The sequence below is a fragment of the Brachyhypopomus gauderio genome, chromosome 3 (genome assembly GCF_052324685.1).
Source record: "Brachyhypopomus gauderio isolate BG-103 chromosome 3, BGAUD_0.2, whole genome shotgun sequence".
Lineage (NCBI taxonomy): Eukaryota > Metazoa > Chordata > Actinopteri > Gymnotiformes > Hypopomidae > Brachyhypopomus > Brachyhypopomus gauderio.
The window spans coordinates 34,821,017-34,841,837 of record NC_135213.1 but is presented as its reverse complement, the minus strand read 5'-3'; the positions used below and the strand labels follow the sequence as shown (position 1 = coordinate 34,841,837).

Here is a 20,821-nt window from a genome sequence, read left to right as displayed (position 1 = left end):
TTGATTTAAGTATTTTAATTTTATCTTTAAGCTCCTGCTCAGTAATTGGGAAGTCTAGGGGGTTTTGGGTATCTTTAATAGCCAATTCTAGTTCTTCATGTTTTCTGTTTATGTCATGTTGTTTAGAATTTGGATCCAATTGTATCTTCTTAAAAAGTGTTTGGAAGTGGTTTGTCCAGATGTCTGCATTCTGAATGGCCAATTCTTCATGATCTTTCTTTCTCAGGTTGTTCCAATTTTTCCAGAATTGGTTTGTTGTGATTGACTCCTCAATTAGTGTCAGTTGCTTGTAGGTGTATTGAGCTTTTTTTGTTCTGAGTGTACGTTTATATTGCTTAAGAGTTTCACAGTAAAGAAGGCGTATGTGTGCGTTATTTGGCTCTCTGTGTTTCTGATTGGATAATTTCCTTAATTCTCTTCGCATGTGTTGGCACTCTTGGTCAAACCATTCATCTTCTTTTTTGAGTTTTGGTTTTGATTTGCTTTTCATTTTCAATTTGGCCTTTTCTGCTGTTTTATCAAAAATCCAATTTAGATTTTTTACTGCCAGCTTCACTCCTTCTTTACTGTGAGTGTATGTGGTGTCCAGAAAGATGTTTAGAAGTGTTTGAATTTGTGGGTCTCTGATTGCTTTCTGGAATTCTTCTGAGCTGTTTTGGGCCCATCTGTATGATCTTCTGATGTTATACAGCTTACTGGGCTGTGTGAGTGGAGTGTTGTTAGTATCTGTCCTTTTAATGAACACAGTAATTTGGCTGTGGTCAGACAGAGGGGTTAGTGGCTTAACAATGAATGCACTGAGAGATAAAAGGTCTAAATCTGTTATCATGTAGTCTACTGTACTGTTCCCAAGAGGTGAGCAAAACGTGTACCTTCCTAAGGAGTCCCCTCGTAACCTACCATTGACGATGTACAGACTCAGACTTTGACAGAGCTGCAAGAGGTTTTTGCCGTTTTTGTTGACCACTTGATCCATATTGCTTCTGTGGGCATAAGGAGGGTTGTTATTGTACAGAATTTTGTTTTTAATGTATTTATCATCCCTTGAGTTTATAAAATCAGGCTGTGTTCCAGTTCTTGCATTTAAGTCCCCACAGATGAGCACATTTCCCTGGGCCTGGAAATGGCTCACCTCTCTCTCTAGTTCAGGGAACATTTCTTCTGAGTAGTAAGGGGATTCTACAGGAGGAATGTATATGGCACAGAGGAATATGTCTTTCTTAGAAGCCATGAGTGTTTTTTTTATTTTAAACCAGATACAATATTTTCCTATTTTCATTGTTTGTATGCAGTTGTGTAGTATTTCTCTGTACCATATGATTATTCCTCCCGAGTCCCTGCCCTGACGCACTGAGTTCAGCTTTTGAGAGGGTATGATAATTTCTCTATAGCCACTGGGACAGTGAGTGGTCATATCAGTCCTACACCATGTCTCTTGTAATACCAGGATGTCAGTGTCCTTGATATTGTGTTGAAAATCTTTGTTCAGACTTTTTAATCCAAAGGCTGATGAATTTAGGCCTTGGATGTTCCACATGCTGACTGAGAGTGACGCCATGTTCATAGTTCTGTCCCTATTGTTTAAAATGAGATAAACCAAAGACACTAAAGCAACTTCAAGTATAGAACATAACAATGTAATGTTTGTGTTTCGTATGTAATAGATAGTATAAAGTAACTATGTTATATCTATGTTATAAAATTCCAAATCTTTGTTGTTGTGTTTTTTGTTAATTTTGTTTTTAGCAACAGTGTAATAATAGTAATTATTATTATTAGCCATAATAAAGATCCACAATAATCTTTGAATTATTTTCCCAGATATGTAGTATTTGTATGTTAGGTGAGTTTTGTACAGATATATTGCAGTAATTGTTTAATTTCACCCATCTGTGTAGACGTGTGTGGAGTCTGAAGGGCCTCTGCGTAGCTGCGCTGGTTCTGTTCAATGTTGTCCTGGATCACAGGGGCTGCTCGGGGTGTGGGCGTGTTCACAGGGGCTGATCGGGGTGTGGGCGTGTTCACAGGGGCTGCTCGGGGTGTGGCTGTGTTCACAGGGGCTGCTCGGGGTGTGGCTGCAGTGTGTTCACGCTGCACAAATCTGGCTCGGGGTGGGTGATGGGCTGGTCTGGGTGGATGGACCCCTAGTGCTGGTCTGGGTGGATGGGCCCCTAGGGCTGGTCTGGGTGGATGGGCCCCTAGTGCTGGTCTGGGTGGTGTCACCTGGTGGTTTGGTGCTGTTGGTGGTCCATAATGTGCAGGCTGAGGAGGGCTGTGTAGTCCTAGCAGGTGTTGGGCTTTGTGGAAGTGCTTGCTGTTGGTTGGGCTGATGGCTGCATGTCTGTGTCCATGTTGCTGTAGTCTGTCCCTATGTTGTTGTGTGGTGTAAGGTCTCCTGCCAAGTGCAACATCTTTAAGCGTCCTGGTGAAAATCCCCACTGTGTGTTTGTTTATGTGCACGTGGTCATAGAGGTGGTAAGGGGTGATGGTGGCGTGGTGAGCCAGGTGCACATTGGGCATGAGGGCACATCCTCTAGAAATGTCTGCATTGACCCTCTGGATGGTTGCAGGGTGGAAGTCCTTACGTGGCAGGACTGTGGACACAATAATTTTGGCAGTGGGAAATGATTCTGCTGCTCTTTCTGCCACTCTGCATATGAGTCCTCCTACTCTCTCCTGCTCTGTCCTGAGGTCATTGGTGCCCGTGTGTATAATGATGTATTTGGGAGTGCCAAGGTTGGGGTCAGATAGTATTCTGTGGGCATCTTTTATTTTAGGGCACCATATTTTTGTTGTTGTTAGACCTGGAAAGAGCACGTCTTCTTGTATGAATCTCCCATTTGAGTCAATCAGAATAGCAACATCTGTGTTTGGACCTACAGACGTGCTGTTGTTTATCTGCTCTGTATCTACTCTGTTTTTTCTCACCTTTTTGTGTGGAGATTTGGGTGTTTCTGGGCAGGTCTCAGGGCAGTCTTGCTGTGTGACAGGCGGATTTTGAGTGCAGCTAAACTGTGAGGTACTGGGAGAGGGCTGAGGGCCGGTGGTGGGGGGGTAAGATGTGAGGTACTGGGAGAGGGTTGAGGGCCGGTGTGGGGGGTAAGCTGTGTCTCTGTCTGAGTTTGTAGATTTTTTGTTGTGGTGTTTTCCCTGTGTAGCTCTTTTTTGAGGTTTATTGTCTCTCTTTTTAATTCTTGTTTTATTAACTCCAGTTCTTTTTTTGTGGTGGTTTTAATGTGTGTGAGATAATTTTGTAGTGCTTTTTTCTCCTGTATTAGGTTTTCTATGTCTCCCTTCAGCTCCTGTACAGTCTCCTTTATCTGGTTTCTTACTTGGCTGAGCTGGTCCTTGAGGAAGCTTATATCTTTGCTGATGGTTGTGTGGGTGTGGACGTGCTCCCTCAGCTCCACCAGCTCCACCTCCATCAGGGAGAGGCTGTTCCTGATCTCCTCTACGGTAGAGGAGAGGCGTGGGCTGAGGGGAGGGACAGCGTTGGCTGAAGCAGAGTTGTCCTGTGTGGTGACACTGGGGTTGTGGGGGGTGGTTGGGTCTCTCCCGGTATGTTGTTGTTGTTCAGGAGTGGGTGCTGAATCATGGGTTTCTGCACTCTCACCTTCAGCTAGTGTTGTGAGTTTGGAGAATGCACCCTCAAATCTCCTCAGTGCTTCCTCACTGCCCTGCACCATTACTGTACCGTTCTGGTATAGGTTCACTGTCAGAAGCCGATTTTCAGGAATTTTTTCTATGTCTTCAAATATGTAGATTTGTCTGCCTTTACAGATCCCTCGTTTAGTGATGTAAGTAAAGTGCGCACATATAGCAGAATGCCAGGCTGCGCTGCGCTCAGTGTAGAACAGCAGGTTAGTGGTGGTGCTTTTCCCTTTAATTACACTACAGTCTCTAAACAGAGTCTCCGGGTTTTCTCTCTGAGTTTTCTGTTTGTGTTGTTGTCTGCTGCTCTCACACTGGACGTCTGTGGGGAACGCGAATGTCCGCGATCGCGGAGCTGTCGCCATGGTGATGCTATATAGCCGTTTAAAATACGCGTCTCAAAACAGCCAATCAGAGCGCGATCTCAGTGACCGTTGGGCTAGCTGCGTTAGCACGTTAGCACGGTTAGCTTGTTTAGCGATGATTAGCGATGTTTAGCTAGCTTGTTTAGCCGTGTCCTACCCCCTCTGAGGCGGAGTGCTGGTGTCCGCGTGTAGGTCCCGAGTTCAGCTGTTGCTCTGCTCCAGAGTTGTGTGTGTTTTCTGGGCGTATGGTCCAGTTGTTGGTGCTGTTGCTGTTGTGGGTTTTATCTGTCCTCTGTCTACTCTTCGTAAATTCTCCTGCAGTATTTATTCCAGTATATTAAAGGATTGTTTCTGTCTCTTTTTCTTGGTGTGGATTGCTTTTCTTCTTGCTCTTCTATCTCCTGGGTTATATCTCCTCTAATATCTAATCATATCTCCTCTAATATCTCCTGTAGTAGTTGTTGTGCTGAGTTTAGCTTACAGGTTAGACTTGGATATGCTATGCTAGCTAATCTCGGATTTTTTAAAATTTATTTATTTTATATATATATCCTAAGTAATATGGCTGTAATATAATATACTTTTATACTTACTATTAACACTTCATTAGGTGATGTTCAGTTTTCTAAGGTCTATCTCATCTTAAACAATTAAAAAGGTAAAATTTTCAGGAGCTCATTTGAAACACGACTTCTCTCTCTCTCTCTCTCTCTCTCTCTCTCTCTCCCTCTCTCTCTCCCTCTCTCTCTCTCTCTCTCTCTCCCTCTCTCTCTCCCTCTCTCTCTCTCTCTCTCACTCCCTCTCTCTCTCTCTCCCTCTCTCTCTCTCTCTCTCACTCCCTCTCTCTCTCTCTCTCTCTCTCTCTCTCTCTCTCTCTCCTGCTGTATCTCCCCTCCCCTTCTCCTTTGTCCCACATGAGAAAAAGAGAAAGAGAACAAACATGAAAGGAATTAAAAAGATGATAAAATAATAAAGACAGCAGCACACGTGGAGGCGTCTGGTACTCTGGCTGGTTCTGGTTCCGGCCCAATGGCACACGTCTGTCATCTAGCAGCTACACGGGCTTTTTTTTAGCAACGTTGCTGCATTTTAAAAGCAACTTGCATCTCAACTCGCAACTCAACAGTGAAACATTTAGAACAATGAAAATAAGGATATCATAAGTAAATAATAAATAAACAAACAATGACGCCACCCTCCTGGGAGCAGGGAGCTTTGACCCCGTGCATGCGAGCAGACAAACACTGGTGAGCAGGAGCAGGTGAGGTTGTAGATGGGGGTAGATGGGACTTCATGGGCTGAACCCCCATAGATATGGGCCCACACCTCTGGTCCTGTTTCTAATGTACCGGGGATCAAACTGGGTTTCCAGGATTGGATATTAGGTGGTTCACTGCTACAGCATTAAATGACTATGACAATATTTTCTTAAATACCATTTCATGCAGTCAACATAAATGATGAAGACCACACCATAGTAAAGCCCCTTTTTTTTATTAGAGTATCCTCCAGTGAGTGGTGTTTTCGTGAGTATTTTACAGCGCGTTACTATTATAAGACTTCTTTACACTATATTCAGATTGCAGTTAACTTAAAGTCGTTGTGTACATGCTTCTGCGTGGACGTTTCCTGCTCGGAGAGCAAGATCAGGGAGAAGGCACATGAGTGTGTGATCCTGTTGTGCAAAGTGATCAGAACTGTAAATCCAATAACACGGAAAATCAATCAATAAATAAATAAATAAAAGCCAGACAAATCGGAAGTTTGGCAGGACCTCTGTTCTCGCCGGTTCCGGACGAAGTCGGAGTGCTTGAGCCCAGCACTTGGGCTATGGACTGAAATAAAACACTTTAACTTGGACATTTACTTATCAAAAGCAACTCAGTCTAAATACAGAATTGTTCATATGGCTACTGACACTGTAAAGTTTACACTTCAGAAGTGTATTCCTCCTCGATCATTGCTTATCTTCAGCTTAATTTACGAGTTTTCATTAAGATGTATAAGATTACAGCAACAGTCCATCTTAAGGACTCCAGGAAGGTTGTTTTCTGCCACAGTGGAGTTTCAGACTTTGTGGAGTCAGTTGGCTTACAGAGCATTGTGGGAAACGTGAATCCTGCTGTGACCTGCTTTGTGCACGGTCGTCCTGCTAGGTGGAGAAGTTCTGCAGTGAAACGCTTCTCCAGTGGAACGTCTCCCATGGAATAATTCTCTAGTGGAACTTCTCCAGTGGAACAATTCACCACAGGACCTTCTCTAGTGGAACACATCGCTAGTGGAACAATTCTCCACTGGAACTTCTCCAGTGGAACACCTCTCCAGTGGGCAAGTGTCATATTAACACTACCAATAATAATAATAATAATAATAATAATAATAATAATAATAATAATAATAAACCAAAGTGCCCCATCCCCAAGAATGGCCATACGGTCCACAGGCAGATGGCAAATCTACAGTGTTTGAGTCCTGCCTGCTGGTCCTGGTCCACAGCAGCAGCCTCAGTGTCATGGTGCTGCTCACACAGGAAGGAGACATGGGGCTCTGCTTTCTGGTCGCTTCTATTCTCCCTCCTGTGGTGTTTATTTCTGGTTGGTTCAGTGTTTGGGGTGTTTGATCCAGTTCCGAATCATCCACTTTTGTCCCGAGCACCGCTGCATCACCAGACGTAGGCCCAGACTGGCATCTTTGGACATCTCCACCTCCAGACACCTCCCAGTATCCCTGCTTATGATTGGTCCATTCTAGAAAAGACCAGGACTTTGTTTATTTTTCCTGTGCGATGTTAAAGAGACCAAGATTTTATTTTTGCTGTGTTAATAAAAGAAAAAGTACAACTGTCCTAGTCTGTGAGAGTAGGTGATCAGTGTTATCAGTATCTTCAACTGAAACATTTTGATAGAACTATGAATATTGATAAAGACGACATGCTGTATTACTACATATTGCATCATGTACATTCGTATTCTGTGTTACCAGGCATGGCATTAATCTATTGCTGCCACACACTCCTAGATTGTGGGACTGATGTGTTTCTCTCTCCTCACACTCACCTGTGTGAAATCCCACAGTCTCTGCGAAGGCCGGGAGACAGAGTCACATTTCTTTAGACTTGGAGTCCTGCTCCGTCCGTTGTCCACCAGGCATTTAGTGTCAGGCAGAAACGTGGTCGACCCCAGGGGTCCTAACTGCAGAAGGCCCGCTGTAGAATACCTGGTTAGCTGCAACAGAACAGCAAAAGGGAACACTTCTGAAATACCTTACCTCAGATCAGTGCACTAGCAACATGCAGGAAATGTGAGGCTTCGGAAGTCAGCAATCCAGCCTTAGAAAATGGCATGATGTAATTTCTGAGCTTAGTGGGGCTTACAGCGCAATACTGCTTAGCTCTTCAGAAATCATCATTGTTCTGCATTACATCAGCACAAGGTAGTTCCCCAGTGTTCCTATCTAACATGACCCACGGTGGAACTGAGTCTATTCAAACACACTTCAGGCAGTGAGAGCTCATAAACGCTCAGCTATGACAGTGAAACACAACCCTGTGCATCTTACACAGCAAGGACGGGAGATTGTCACAGTGACGCACGAAAAGAAAACACACTTGTCACAATAGGACTGGGACAAAGGAGTGTGACAGGGTGACAGGGGTGTGTGAGATGGGTGAGAGGGTGATGGGGGTGTGTGAGATGGGTGAGAGGGTGATGGGGGTGTGTGTGAGACGGGTGAGAGGGTGATGGGGGTGTGTGAGATGGGTGAGAGGGTGATAGGGTGTGTGAGACAGGTGATAGGGTGATGGGGGTGTGTGAGATGGGTGAGAGGGTGATGGGGGGTGTGTGTGAGATGGGTGAGAGGATGATGGGTTGTGTGTGAGATGATTTTGAATGATTGTGAACAATTGTAAATGATTGTGAATGATTGTGAAAAATTATGAATGATTGTGAAAGATTGTGAATGTGAATGATTGCTTAACAGTTCTGTACACCATCTGGTCTGCATGAGTGATGTCAAACAATTGTTTTTTATCAAGTGCTGCAATTTGAAATCTAAACAATACAATATAATACTTTACATTATATGTTTATGTGTATGTTTATTTGCACTTCTAGGTAACATTTTTTCATTCCTGTTGTTTGAGTCTGTGTTTATTTACAGTAATGGTAATGGTAATTTAGTAGTAGTCTGGTTCAAGGAGATCTTGAATTCTGACCTACTGTATCTACACTATCTAGTATGTCATGTAAACTAGTTTCTATAATGCTGAGCTAGCTACCTAGTCACATAGCCTGTAACCTGTGATTGACCATATCAGGTCCACCATTACCTGAGCCGCTGATGAACTCAAGTGAACACAGGCAAACAGGTGAGCACAGGCAAACACAGGCGAACAGGCGAACATGCATGAACACAGGTGAACATTGGTGAACACAGACAAACATGGGTGAACACAGGTAAACATTGGTTTAAACCCGGGTCTAATGCTCAGCAGAAAATGAAGCACTAGCTAACTTCACTAGCGAGGACGCAGTGAGCTCCCTCCAAATGCACAGTCACGTGCTTCTGTCTGTTGAGTTCGGCTGTCCATCATTATACCTTCAGGAGCTACTGGAGAAGGACTTGGTGTTAATGCGCACAGATCTGAGCACAGCCGTACTCAACACCACCTCGTCCTCATCCTCTACTGGAGGAACGTCTGCTGGCGCTAGAAACACTCCTTAATTAACAGATAACTACCGATGTTACGCAACAAACAAACAAGCAAACAAGGTCAAATCAACCCTAGAGGACTGAGCCAAATCACATACTGGTCATATATACATTGTGTTCCTCTTTCCTTTAGTACAATGAAGCGAGAAGGGGCTGGATGATAACATTCATCATGTAGCACAGATTATTGCAGTAATTGGCTGAAACAAAGAGGAAGTACATCAGATGATCGTCTCCTGGGGCTGGATTACAGGCTTAGAGTGGGGGATGCACCACAAACGACACGCGGAGAGAATGGGAAAGAGAAGGAAGAACAAAGGAAAAGAGGAAGAGAGAGGTAGAGTGGTGGGGGAGAGGAGGAGGCGGAGGTGGGGGAGAGCGTATGAGAAGCGGTAAAAAATAACAACAGAAAATAAACAACTAAAACTTTGAGATCAGTGCAAAAAGACCAAACTAGAGCAAGCTCACTGTGTGTGCTGCATTTCACACTCCTGCTCCGTGCCATTTCACAAACTCTCTCTCTCTCTCTCACACACACACACACACACACACACACACACACACACACACACACACACACACACACACACACACACACACACACACACACAGAGAGATAATTTTATTCAACAGTGCAAGGGTGACCCCATCTGTAGACTCTTACTGGGAAGCCCCACATAGCACTGTGAGAGCATTTATGTTTCTGAGTGTATTCACTGAACTTCCATGGCAGCTGTGAGACACCTCAGAAGGAAGGATGGGGAGTAGTGGTGAGTAGGGGTTGAGTATGGCAGGGAGAGTAGTAGTGAGTAGGGGTTGAGTATGACAGGGAGAGTAGTGGTTGAGTATGGCAGGGAGAGTAATGGTGAGTAGGGGTTGAATATGGCAGGGAGAGTAGTGGTGAGTATGGAGTGTATTCACTGAACTTCCATGGCAGCTGTGAGACACCTCTTACTGGGAAGCCCCACATAGCACTGTGAGAGCATTTATGTTTCTGAGTGTATTCACTGAACTTCCATGGCAGCTGTGAGACACCTCAGAAGGAAGGATGGGGAGTAGTGGTGAGTAGGGGTTGAGTATGACAGGGAGAGTAATGGTGAGTAGGGGTTGAGTATGGAGGGGAGAGTAGTAGTGAGTAGGGGTTGAGTATGGCAGGGAGAGTAGTGATGAGTAGGGGTTGAATATGGCAGGGAGAGTAGTGGTGAGTAGGGATTGAATATAGCAGGGAGAATAGTGGTGAGTAGGGGTTGAGTATGGCAGGGAGAATAGTGATGAGTAGGGGTTGAGTATGGCAGGGAGAATAGTGATGGGTAGGGGTTGAGTATGGCTGGGAGAGTAGGGGTTATTAGGGGTTGAGTATGGCAGGGAGAATAGTGGTGGGTAGGGGTTGAGTATGGCAGGGAGAATAGTGGTGAGTAGGGGTTGAGTATGGCATGGAGAGTAGTGGTGAGTAGGGGTTGAGTATGGAGGGGAGAGTAGTAGTGAGTAGGGGTTGAGTACGGCAGGGAGAGTAGTGATGAGTAGTGTTGAATATGGCAGGGAGAGTAGTGGTTGAGTATGGCAGGGAGAGTAATGGTTATTAGGGGTTGAGTATGGCATGGAGAATAGTGGTGAGTAGGGGTTGAGTATGGCAGGGAGAGTAGTAGTGAGTAGGGATTGAGTAGGGCAGGGAGAATAGTGTTAAGTAGGGGTTGAGTATGGCAGAGAGAGTAGTGGTGAGTAGGGGTTGAGTATGACAGGGAGAGTAATGGTTGAGTATGGCAGGGAGAGTAATGGTGAGTAGGGGTTGAGTATAGCAGGGAGAATAGTGGTGAGTAGGGGTTGAGTATGGCACAAAGAGTAGTGGTGAGTAGGGGTTGAGTATGGAGGGGAGAGTAGTAGTGAGTAGGGGTTGAGTACGGCAGGGAGAGTAGTGATGTGTAAGGATTGAATATGGCAGGGAGAGTAGTGGTGAGTAGGGATTGAGTAGGGTAGGGAGAATAGTGGTGATTAGGGGTTGAATATGGCAGGGAGAGTAGTGGTGGGTAGGGGTTGAGTATGGCAGGGAGAATAGTGGTGAGTAGGGGTTGAATATGGCAGGGAGAATAGTGGTGAGTAGGGGTTGAATATGGCAGGAAGAGTAATGGCAAGTAGGGGTTGAGTATGACAGGGAGAGTAATGGTGAGCAGGGGTTGAGTATGGAGGGGAGAGTAGTAGTGAGTAAGGGTTGAGTATGGCAGGGAGAGTAATGGTGAGTAGGGGTTGAGTATGGCAGGGAGAGTAGTGGTGAGTAGGGGTTGAGTATGACGGAGAGTAATGGTTGAGTATGGCAGGGAGAGTAGTGGTGAGCAGGGGTTGAGTATGGAGGGTAGAGTAGTAGTGAGTAGGAGTTGAGTATGGAGGTGAGAGTAATGATGAGTAGGGGTTGAGTGGAAGGTGGTGGTGGATTCAGGTAGTGGAAGGAGGTGGTAGATTGCAGACTCACCTGAGATGCCATGCCATGGCATGGGTAAAGTATCGCTCTATTATCGTCCTCAGACCCCTGATCCAGACAGTATCCACTGGCTTTGCTGTTTCTCACCTGTAAACACACACACACACACACACACACACACACACACACACACACACACACACACACACACAATTATGAACATGAATGGCCATCTTTTTTCTGTGTGGGTATACAATCATATAAAGAAGTACTAAAGAACGATGAGCTATCCATCAGCTGAGATCTTCTACACAGAAACCCAGCTCTACAGACTGTAGAAGAGTGGATCCAGACTGTTCATTAGAAAAATTTCTTTGTTAGAAACACTCTGTAGGTGCACAGTTAGAGGCTGTTTGTTACGGATCATTTGTGTTAGACATCCTTAAATTCTTCCTCAGTTGGTCATGACAGCAGGAACACGGCTGTGATCTCAGTGTGTGTTGTGCTGATACAAGTGTATCAGACACAGAGTTTTGACTGTCTTTTTTTACTAACTCTAACTGTACTCCTACTGTGTTTGTATTTATAAAGAAACGCTGAGAATTGGATTTCTAAGGTTTCTACGGCTTCTATTTTTAGAAGTAATTGTGTGGTACAAAGGTGTAATAATAAGTTAAGCGGTACATGAGTGTAATAAAGAGGTAAAACATCGACAGTTTTCCCTTTCTGAAGATGAGCTTAACACCAGAACATATTTAGGGTTTACGGTACATAATAGAAAATGCTGTCAGATTTCTGTACAAAATACAGGATGGGCGCACACACACCTGTACACACACATATGCACAAACACACACACAAACACACACACACACACACACACACACACACACACACACACACACACACACACACACACACACACACACACACACACACATAGACATACACACAGACACACACACTTATATAGACACACATACACACACACACACATAGATGCGTGTGCGCGCGCGCACACACACATTCTTTAAAGCTTGTAACTACCTCATTATATTTCATTATGTGAAAATTGGAAGTAATTGCAAAGCTTGCTAGGCTGTTGCTATGGAGACCAGTTATCTTTACCTTACAGTGACTATGTCACTAGAGCCACTTCAACAATGTACTAATTACTCTTGTAAATATAGAAACAAAAACACACCTTCATATAAAAATCACACAGGCAGCTCTATCTCTAATGTCATAACATTTCTCTAAAGTCTGTTTCTTTATATTACAACACAGCTTAGAGAAAAATAACCAACATTAGAAAATTCATTAAATCTTTATAAAATATACATAAGTTGTTTAAAAGTTATATATGGCTGTTAAAATTTGTATTAGAAACTGTCTGTATTGCATCCGCAAACAATTTATCTTTGTTTTGTGAATGTTTGAAAGGACAATAGGTGATACATACTGTACATCACCTACATTCAGTTACACCATGATACACTCGGTTACACCATGATGCAGTTCACCCTCATACAGTTACACCATGATATACTTACTCAGTTACAACATGATACACTAACTCAGTTACACCACACCCTGATACACTCCGTCAAACCATGATACAGTTACACCCTCATACAGTCAGTTACACCATGATACAGTTACACCCTCATACATTCAGTTACACCATGAAACATGCAGTTACACTTACACCATGATACATTCAGTTACATGTCCTGTGGCGTCACGTTAGGACAATTATAGCTGCTTTTAACAGGCGAAATACAGCATAAAAGGATGGGAGACTACAAGCAGCAGACCCAAGAGACCAGAAAACAGTTTAACTACAACACACTGAGTTGAAAGAAAACCCCCAATCAAGGATAATGGTTACACCAAGAAAACCACAAAATACAAAAAACTATGAAATATGACTGAACTATGTGATTACTATAAAAACTAACAATAGTTATGACATTCAATATTCCAGGTGAGGTGTGCTCACCTCTCCGTAGGTGATGGTGTCATTGTAAATCCGCATCTCTGGGTACACTTGCTCCAAGTACCAGCGAAAGGATTTACACTTCAGCCGGTTTCTAAGGGCGACCCGCTCCGATACGTCTCCAAAATCCACGCCGGGATTCTGTTCCAACACAACATGTTAACACATTTACAAATATGTCATTTCATCAGAGACCTTGACCTCCACATCGCAGATCAGTTAAAACACACACACACACACACACACACACACACACACACACACACACACACACACACACACACACACACACACACAAACACTCTCTCTCTCTCTCTAAATGTCTAAATTCTTTCTCTGTATCTTTCTAAAACTCATATGTCTACCATTACTAATATGTGATTTTTATCAGTATCTATCAGTATCAGTTTTTATGATCTAAAACAGAAAACATTCAGAAAGCAGCACGTTTTCTCATTGACTTTTTGTATGAGTTTTCTGGGTGCAGGAACTGGGTCATCTGGTTGATGTTTCCACACTCGGGCGGATGAAGCCGTCCTCCGGGCACGCTCTCCTCTCCCGTGGTGAAAGAGTGAACCAGTTGTGGGATTACTCAGTGGATTTAAGGATTCTCACCTCACTAGCGGTACTTTCTCAAACATATGACGACATGTTCAACAAATGGTGTCGGAGGAAGAGACACAAGCGGATAAGTGAGAGTGTTTGCAGTGGGTCTCATTCAGAGTGACTGGTGTTCATCATGGCAGTATGGCAGGGAGAGTAGTGGTGAGTAGGGGTTGAGTATGGAGTGACTGGTGTTCATCATGGCAGTATGGCAGGGAGAGTAGTGGTGAGTAGGGGTTGAGTATGGAGTGATTGGTGTTCATCATGGCAGTATGGCAGGGTGAGTAGTGGTTGAGTATGGAGTGACTGGTGTTCATCATGGCAGTATGGCAGGGAGAGTAGTGGTGAGTAGGGGTTGAGTATGGAGTGATTGGTGTTCATCATGGCAGTATGGCAGGGTGAGTAGTGGTGAGTAGGGGTTGAGTATGGAGTGACTGGTGTTCATCATGGCAGTATGGCAGGGTGAGTAGTGGTGAGTAGGGGTTGAGTATGGAGTGACTGGTGTTCATCATGGCAGTATGGCAGGGTGAGTAGTGGTGAGTAGGGGTTGAGTATGGAGTGACTGGTGTTCATCATGGTAGTATGGCAGGGTGAGTAGTGGTGAGTAGGGGTTGAGTATGGAGTGACTGGTGTTCATCATGGCAGTATGGCAGGGTGAGTAGTGGTGAGTAGGGGTTGAGTATGGAGTGACTGGTGTTCATCATGGCAGTATGGCAGGGTGAGTAGTGGTGAGTAGGGGTTGAGTATGGAGTGACTGGTGTTCATCATGGCAGTATGGCAGGGAGAGTAGTGGTGAGTAGGGGTTGAGTATGGAGTGACTGGTGTTCATCATGGTAGTATGGCAGGGAGAGAAGTGGTGAGTAGGGGTTGAGTATGGAGTGATTGGTGTTCATCATGGCAGTATGGCAGGGTGAGTAGTGGTGAGTAGGGGTTGAGTATGGAGTGACTGGTGTTCATCATGGTAGTATGGCAGGGTGAGTAGTGGTGAGTAGGGGTTGAGTATGGAGTGACTGGTGTTCATCATGGCAGTATGGCAGGGAGAGAAGTGGTGAGTAGGGGTTGAGTATGGAGTGACTGGTGTTCATCATGGCAGTATGGCAGGGTGAGTAGTGGTGAGTAGGGGTTGAGTATGGAGTGATTGGTGTTCATCATGGCAGTATGGCAGGGTGAGTAGTGGTTGAGTATGGAGTGACTGGTGTTCATCATGGCAGTATGGCAGGGTGAGTAGTGGTTGAGTATGGAGTGACTGGTGTTCATCATGGCAGTATGGCAGGGAGAGTAGTGGTGAGTAGGGGTTGAGTATGGAGTGACTGGTGTTCATCATGGCAGTATGGCAGGGAGAGTAGTGGTGAGTAGGGGTTGAGTATGGAGTGATTGGTGTTCATCATGGCAGTATGGCAGGGAGAGTAGTGGTGAGTAGGGGTTGAGTATGGAGTGATTGGTGTTCATCATGGCAGTATGGCAGGGTGAGTAGTGGTTGAGTATGGAGTGATTGGTGTTCATCATGGCAGTATGGATGGGAGAGTAGTGGTGAGTAGGGGTTGAGTATGGAGTGACTGGTGTTCATCATGGCAGTATGGCAGGGTAAGTAGTGGTTGAGTATGGAGTGATTGGTGTTCATCATGGCAGTATGGCAGGGTGAGTAGTGGTGAGTAGGGGTTGAGTATGGAGTGATTGGTGTTCATCATGGCAGTATGGCAGGGTGAGTAGTGGTGAGTAGGGGTTGAGTATGGAGTGACTGGTGTTCATCATGGCAGTATGGCAGGGAGAGAAGTGGTGAGTAGGGGTTGAGTATGGAGTGACTGGTGTTCATCATGGCAGTATGGCAGGGAGAGAAGTGGTGAGTAGGGGTTGAGTATGGAGTGACTGGTGTTCATCATGGCAGTATGGCAGGGTGAGTAGTGGTGAGTAGGGGTTGAGTATGGAGTGACTGGTGTTCATCATGGTAGTATGGCAGGGTGAGTAGTGGTGAGTAGGGGTTGAGTATGGAGTGACTGGTGTTCATCATGGCAGTATGGCAGGGTGAGTAGTGGTGAGTAGGGGTTGAGTATGGAGTGACTGGTGTTCATCATGGCAGTATGGCAGGGTGAGTAGTGGTGAGTAGGGGTTGAGTATGGAGTGATTGGTGTTCATCATGGCAGTATGGCAGGGTGAGTAGTGGTGAGTAGGGGTTGAGTATGGAGTGACTGGTGTTCATCATGGCAGTATGGCAGGGTGAGTAGGGGTTGAGTATGGAGTGACTGGTGTTCATCAGCCCTACAGCAGCCATACAGCCTGTGGATTCCACCATGACCCTGCTGGGGCGAGAACATAATAACTGTGGAGACTGTAGCCTGCAGCAGGTCTAGAGACGCCCATGAGAAGATCCAGCGTTACTGGGCCCTGCTTCTGCTGCTACTGCAGGATACTGGTGCTGTATCGCTTCCTTTTTTTTTTTTTTTGGCCCACCTCCACCCCCCCATCTTTGGAGGACTTTGTTTTTATGTACAGATTTAAATGGCAATTATAACAATTCTGTATAATATATAGTATAGTGATAACAATATATAGTGATAACAATATGCAAAGTGATAATTATTGGGGTTAGGTGGACCAAGAAAAGAGGGGGAGAGAAATAATAAAAAGGGAAAAGACAAAGAGGCAGGAAAAGAAAGAAGAAGAAAAAGAAAAGAAGAAAAAAAAATAATAAAATAAAACACGCAACCAGCTCAAATGACCACTGCAAAGAAGAACAGAAAGTAAACCAAATACATATAGTACAAATGAGTGCGATGTATGGGTGTGTGTGAGTGTGTGTTTATGTGCAACCTAAAAGTGCAACATAGGATAGATGCTGTATCGCTTCCAAGAGATGAGATCAGCATTACGTTGGAGAAACCACGAGAAGACTTGCTGATACGGTTGTTGAACACCTTCAGACCAGGAGGATTAAGGATGCGTCATTTGCAACGTCGAGGCATTTAAATACTAATGGACATTGTATTAATGACATTTCTGTTTGCAATGGCCATTGTTGCTATGACAGCAATGAAGTTACATAATTCAAAGAAAAACTATTGATCTACACTCTCAGCAATTTACAATCATATATAATGAATGTTATGATTTAAACACTTCTAATGATTTAAACATATACTAATATACACTGGATCCTAAAACTTCACAGGTGACGTTATCTTGTGTACTTTATCTGTGTGTGTGCATGTGTGTCTGTGTTTGTGTGCATGTGTGTGTGTGTCTGTGTGCGTCTGTGCCCATTTATGCAAGTGTGTGTTTGTGCGTGTGTGCACATTTATGCAAGTGTGTGTTTGTGCGTGTGTGCACATGTGTGTTTGTGTGAGTGTGTACGTGTGCATTTGCGTGTTTGAGTGTGTGTGTGTGTGTGCACATGTGCATGTGTGCATTTGTGTGTGTGCACGTGTATGTGTGTGCACATGTGCATGTGTGTGTATGCGCATTTGTGTGTGCACATGTATGTGTGTGTGCATGTGTGTGTGTGTGTGCACATTTATGCAAGTGTGTGTTTGTGCATGTGTGCAAGTGTGTGTGTTTGTGTGTGTGTGTGCACGTGTGTTTGTGTGTGTGCATGTGTGTGTGCACATGGGCGTGTGTGTGTGTATATGTGTGTGTTTGTGTGTGTGTGTGCACTTGTATGTGTGCGTGCATGTGCACGTGTGTGTGTGTATATGTGTGCGTGCACATGTATGTGTGTGTGCACGTGTATGTGTGTGTATATGTGTTTGTGGGTGTGTGTGTGTGTGCGTGTGCACGTGTAGTGTGTGTGTGTGTGTGTGTGTGTGTGTGTGTGTGTGTGGGTGTGCACATGTGTGTGTGTGTGTGTGCACGTGTGTGTGTGTGTGTGCACGTGTGTGTGTGTGTGTGTGTGTGTGGGTGTGCACATGTGTGTGTGTGTGTGTGTGTGTGTGTGTTGATATGTCAGTCATCTGAGCCCCTCATTGTTCTCTCATTAGCCATGCCGCCGTGCCTCTGCCAAGCCTGTCAACTCTTTAATTCCCAGCATTAGCGTCAGCGCTCACTCTAGCGTCCAGACTTGTGTTAGGACAGAGAAGACTCATGGGACCTGACGTGGAGGATTCCTAATCATCTCAACGCTCCAGTGAGCCCTGGTCCTCAGACACCAACGCCTTCATTACGAGAGGGTTTTATATAAAAATATTTCTTATTGTGTCGTGCAAAGGCAGTCACCCTGCACACTGCTTAAGCCAGATTACCAAGTCCACAGTCACATGCTTCAGCTCCGTGAGACTCCGTGAGTGCTGTGTTAATGGATGTCTATCGCACAGACAGCGCTGTGTTAATGGACGTCTAGCAGACAGACAGCGCTGTGTTAATGGACGTCTAACACACAGACAGCGCTGTGTTAATGGATGTCTATCGCACAGACAGCGCTGTGTTAATGGACGTCTAGCAGACAGACAGCACTGTGTTAATGGACGTCTAACACACAGACAGCGCTGTGTTAATGGATGTCTATCGCACAGACAGCGCTGTGTTAATAGACGTCTAGCAGACAGACAGCACTGTGTTAATGGACGTCTAACACACAGACAGCGCTGTGTTAATGGACGTCTAGCAGACCCGACAGCGCTGTGTTAATGGACGTCTAGCAGACAGACAGCACTGTGTTAATGGACGTCTATCTGACAGACAGCGCTGTGTTAATGGACGTCTAGCAGACAGACAGCACTGTGTTATTGGACGTCTATCTGACAGACAGTGCTGTGTTAATAGACGTCTATCTGACAGACAGCACTGTGTTAATGGACGTCTAGCAGACAGACAGCGCTGTGTTAATGGACATCTAACACACAAAAAGCACTGTGTTAATGGACGTCTAGCAGACAGGCAGCGCTGTGTTAATGGACATCTAGCAGACAGACAGCGCTGTGTTAATGGACGTCTAGCAGACAGACAGCGCTGTGTTAATGGACGTCTAGCAGACAGACAGCACTGTGTTAATGGACGTCTATCTGACAGACAGCGCTGTGTTAATGGACGTCTATCTGACAGACAGCGCTGTGTTAATGGACGTCTAGCAGACAGACAGCGCTGTGTTAATGGACGTCTAGCAGACAGACAGCACTGTGTTAATGGACGTCTATCTGACAGACAGCGCTGTGTTAATGGACGTCTAGCAGACAGACAGCACTGTGTTATTGGACGTCTATCTGACAGACAGTGCTGTGTTAATAGACGTCTATCTGACAGACAGCACTGTGTTAATGGACGTCTAGCAGACAGACAGCGCTGTGTTAATGGACATCTAACACACAAAAAGCACTGTGTTAATGGACGTCTAGCAGACAGGCAGCGCTGTGTTAATGGACATCTAGCAGACAGACAGCGCTGTGTTAATGGACGTCTAGCAGACAGACAGCGCTGTGTTAATGGACGTCCAACACACAGACAGCGCTGTGTTAATGGACGTCTAGCAGACAGACAGCGCTGTGTTAATGGACGTCTAACACACAGACAGCGCTGTGTTAATGGACGTCTAGCAGACAGACAGCACTGTGTTAATGGACGTCTAGCAGACAGACAGCGCTGTGTTAATGGACATCTAGCAGACAGACAGCGCTGTGTTAATGGACGTCTAGCAGACAGACAGCGCTATGTTAATGGACGTCTAGCAGACAGACAGCACTGTGTTAATGGACGTCTATCTGACAGACAGCGCTGTGTTAATGGACGTCTAGCAGACAGACAGCGCTGTGTTAATGGACGTCTAGCAGACAGACAGCACTGTGTTAATGGACGTCTATCTGACAGACAGCGCTGTGTTAATGGACGTCTAGCAGACAGACAGCACTGTGTTATTGGACGTCTATCTGACAGACAGTGCTGTGTTAATAGACATCTATCTGACAGACAGCACTGTGTTAATGGACGTCTAGCAGACAGACAGCGCTGTGTTAATGGACATCTAACACACAAAAAGCACTGTGTTAATGGACGTCTAGCAGACAGGCAGCGCTGTGTTAATGGACGTCTAGCAGACAGACAGCGCTGTGTTAATGGACGTCCAACACACAGACAGCGCTGTGTTAATGGACGTCTAGCAGACAGACAGCGCTGTGTTAATGGACGTCTAACACACAGACAGCGCTGTGTTAATGGACGTCTAGCAGACAGACAGCACTGTGTTAATGGACGTCTAGCAGACAGACAGCACTGTGTTAATGGACGTCTAGCAGACAGACAGCGCTGTGTTAATGGACGTCTAACACACATACAGCACTGTGTTAATGGACGTCTAGCAGACAGACAGCACTGTGTTAATGGACGTCTAGCAGACAGACAGCACTGTGTTAATGGACGTCTAGTAGACAGACAGTACTGTGTTAATGGACATCTAGCAGACAGACAGCGCTGTGTTAATGGACGTCTAGCAGACAGACAGCACTGTGTTAATGGACGTCTAGCAGACAGACAGCACTGTGTTAATGGACGTCTAGCAGACAGACAGCACTGTGTTAATGGACGTCTAGTAGACAGACAGCACTGTGTTAATGGACGTCTAGCACACAGACAGCACTGTGTTAATGGAAGTCTAGCAGACAGACAGCACTGTGTTAATGGACGTCTAGCAGACAGACAGCACTGTGTTAATGGACGTCTAGCAGACAGACAGCGCTGTGTTAATGGGCGTCTAGAAGACAGACAGCGCTGTGTTAATGGACGTCTAGCAGACAGACAGCGCTGTGTTAATGGACATCTAGCAGACAGACAGCACTGTGTTAATGGACGTCTAGCAGACAGACAGCACTGTGTTAATGGACGTCTAGCAGACAGACAGCACTGTGTTAATGTACATCTAGCAGACAGACAGTGCTGTGTTAATGTACATCTAGCAGATAGACCGCACTGTGTTAATGGACGTCTAGCAGACAGACAGCGCTGTGTTAATGGACGTCTAGCAGACAGACAGCACTGTGTTAATGGAAGTCTAGCAGACAGACAGCACTGTGTTAATGGAAGTCTAGCAGACAGACAGCACTGTGTTAATGGACGTCTAGCAGACAGACAGCCCTGTGTTAATGGACGTCTAGCAGACAGACA

General features: G+C 45.2%; 1 protein-coding gene across 1 annotated transcript in view; it reads right to left on the bottom strand.

Annotated features, from left to right (window-relative positions):
• Positions 1 to 5,507: 5,507 nt before the first annotated feature.
• The window catches only part of galnt9 (polypeptide N-acetylgalactosaminyltransferase 9), a 100,669-nt gene continuing 85,355 nt past the window's right edge, over positions 5,508 to 20,821 (bottom strand). The window contains exons 8-11 of the mRNA XM_076997870.1: positions 13,142 to 13,279; positions 11,191 to 11,286; positions 7,073 to 7,240; positions 5,508 to 6,763 (exon numbers count right to left, since the gene is read on the bottom strand). Coding sequence (XP_076853985.1) covers positions 6,617 to 6,763; positions 7,073 to 7,240; positions 11,191 to 11,286; positions 13,142 to 13,279 — 549 coding nt within the window. The 3' untranslated portion in view covers positions 5,508 to 6,616. The remainder of the gene's footprint in view (positions 6,764 to 7,072; positions 7,241 to 11,190; positions 11,287 to 13,141; positions 13,280 to 20,821) is intronic.